General features: G+C 41.4%; 1 protein-coding gene across 7 annotated transcripts in view; it reads left to right on the top strand.

The window, feature by feature from the left end:
- LOC109905588 (A-kinase anchor protein SPHKAP) overlaps positions 1–2,481 on the top strand; it is a 149,884-nt gene that overhangs the window by 145,790 nt on the left and 1,613 nt on the right. For 6 of the 7 annotated variants that reach the window (XR_004203134.1, XR_004203135.1, XM_031790638.1 and 3 more), the window contains one exon: positions 2,146–2,330. Coding sequence is in view for 4 of the 7 variants with exons in the window: in XM_031790638.1 (XP_031646498.1) it covers positions 2,146–2,330 (185 nt within the window). In the remaining 3 variants the exon portion in view is untranslated. Of the gene's footprint in view, positions 1–2,145; positions 2,331–2,481 lie in introns of those variants that run through there. The other variant, XR_004203133.1, reaches the window with a different exon arrangement.

A 2,481-nucleotide genomic window follows, 5' to 3' on the forward strand; every position in this document is an offset into this window, starting at 1 on the left:
CCTTAGCCAAAACCTCAGTTTTTAACAATTCCTGACATTTAATCTGAGTAAATATTCCCTGTTTTAGATCAGTTAGGATCACCACTTTATTTTAAGAATATGAAATGTCAGAATAATAGTAGAGAGAACGATTTATTTCAGCTTTTATTTCTTTCATCACATTCCCAGTGGGTCAGAAGTTTACATACACTCAATTAGTATTTGGTAGCATTGCCTTTAAATTGTTTAATTTGGGTCAAACGTTTCGGGTAGCCTTCCACAAGCTTCCCACAATAAGTTGGGTGAATTTTGGTCCATTCCTCCTGACAGAGCTGGTGTAACTGAATCAGGTTTGTAGGCCTCCTTGCTCACACACGCTTGTTCAGTTCTGCCCACACATTTTCTATGGGATTGAGGTCAGGGCTTTGTGATGGACACTCCAATACCTTGACTTTGTTGTCCTTAAGCCATTTCGACACAACTTTGGAAGTCTGCTTGGGGTCATTGTCCATTTGGAAGACCCATTTGCAACCAAGCTTTAACTTCCTGACTGATGTCTTGAGATGTTGCTTCAATATATCCACATAATTTTCCTCCCTCATGATGCCATCTATTTTGTGAAGTGCACCAGTCCCTCCTGCAGCAAAACAGCCCCACAACATGATGCTGCCACCCCCGTGCTTTACGGTTGGAATGGTGTTCATCGGCTTGCAAGCCTCCCCCTTTTTCCTCCAAACACAACGATGGTCATTATGGCCAAATAGTTATATTTTTGATTCAACAGACCAAAGGACATTTCTCCAAAAAGTACGATCTTTGTCCCCATGTGCAGTTACAAACCGTAGTCTGGGATTTTTATGCCGGTTTTGGAGCAGTGGCTTCTTTCTTGCTGTCGATATAGGGCTCTTTTTACTGTTGATATATATATTTTTGTACCTGTTTCCTCCAGCATCTTCACAAGATCCTTGCTGTTGTTCTGGGATTGATTTGCACTTTTCACACCAAAGTACATTCATCTCTAGGAGACAGAATGCATCTCCTTCCTGAGGGGTATGACGGCTGCGTGGTCCCATGGTGTTTATACTTACGTACTATTGTTTGTACAGATGAACGTGGTACCTTCAGGCATTTGGAAATTGCTCCCAAGGATGAACCAGACTTGTGGAGGCATACCATTTTTTTCTGAGGTCTTGGCTGATTTCTTTTGATTTTCTCATGTCAAGCAAAGAGGCACTGAGTTTGAAGGTAGGCCTTGAAATAAATCCACAGCTACACCTCCAATTGACTCAAAAGATGTAAATTAGCCTAACAGAAGCTTCTAAAGCCATGACATAATTTTCTGGAATTTTCCAAGCTGTTTAAAGGCACAGTCAACTTAGTATAACAGTGAATTATAAGTGAAATAATCTGTCTGTAAACAATTGTTGGAAAAATTACTTGTGTCATGCACAAAGTAGATGTCCTAACCGACTTGCCAAAACTATAGTTTGTTAACAAGACATTTGTGGAGTGGTTGAAAAACAAGTTTTAATGACTCCAACCTAAGTGTATGTAAACTTCCGACTTCAACTGTAGCTTACTTAACGAAAGTTACTTGAAAAAGTAGTTCACTACATCCAAACTACATTGTGAAAAATTCTATATCTGAAATGTCATTGACTACAAATTGCAAGAACAGATCCCTCTGGAGTTAGATGGTAACAGAATGTGTCATTTAGCCTATTAAAGACAAAGTGAGAATTGGCCACACAACAAGTTTCAAGTGAGAATTAACCACACAACAAGTGTTTCAAGTGAGAATTAGGCAGGTCTGATGCCGAAAAAGATTCTGTCTACTTCACCCATATTGTATGTTTGCAGGTGTGCAGTTCCAGTAGTTACATATGGCAAAAAAAACACTACCAAGATTTAATTTCGTTGAACTACCACCAAGCTACTGAAAAATGTAATTAAATAGTTTAACTAAATGTATTTCACTACTCCCCAACACTGATGGTATCAAGCCCTCCTTACCCAACCTATCTTGAACCTATTTGGTGCCAGATCCATCCAATGTGCCATCAGACCTCAACGTAGCTTTAGCATTGAAACTACAGGTCAGCTTGATGTACAAGTTAGCTTGATGTACAGAAAATGGGCGTGATGTATTTCCTGTGTGTGTTGCAGAGGGCATCTCACTGCGGCCAGTAGTGGACAGTAGCAGCCACAGGGAGCTTCTAGTGGTCAACTGCGACTTGGATCCAGAGTGTGTGGACTCAGAGCTGCGCTTGGCCCTGCAGTGGATCGCTGCCTCCGAGCTGGGCCTGCATGCCGTCTACTTCAGGAAGTGTAAAGACAGGAGGACATCAAAGGTGGGTGCAGCACAGCACTTCCTGTTACACAGGATCTGATTATGCCCATACATGTGTGTGTGTTTGTGTGTGTGTGTGTTGTACTCTGTTATCTGCATGTCTTGTGCAGTGCACAAGGAGCATGGTAATCTGGCTGAGTGTGATGTCTCAG

Source organism: Oncorhynchus kisutch, linkage group LG15 (genome assembly GCF_002021735.2).
Source record: "Oncorhynchus kisutch isolate 150728-3 linkage group LG15, Okis_V2, whole genome shotgun sequence".
NCBI lineage: Eukaryota > Metazoa > Chordata > Actinopteri > Salmoniformes > Salmonidae > Oncorhynchus > Oncorhynchus kisutch.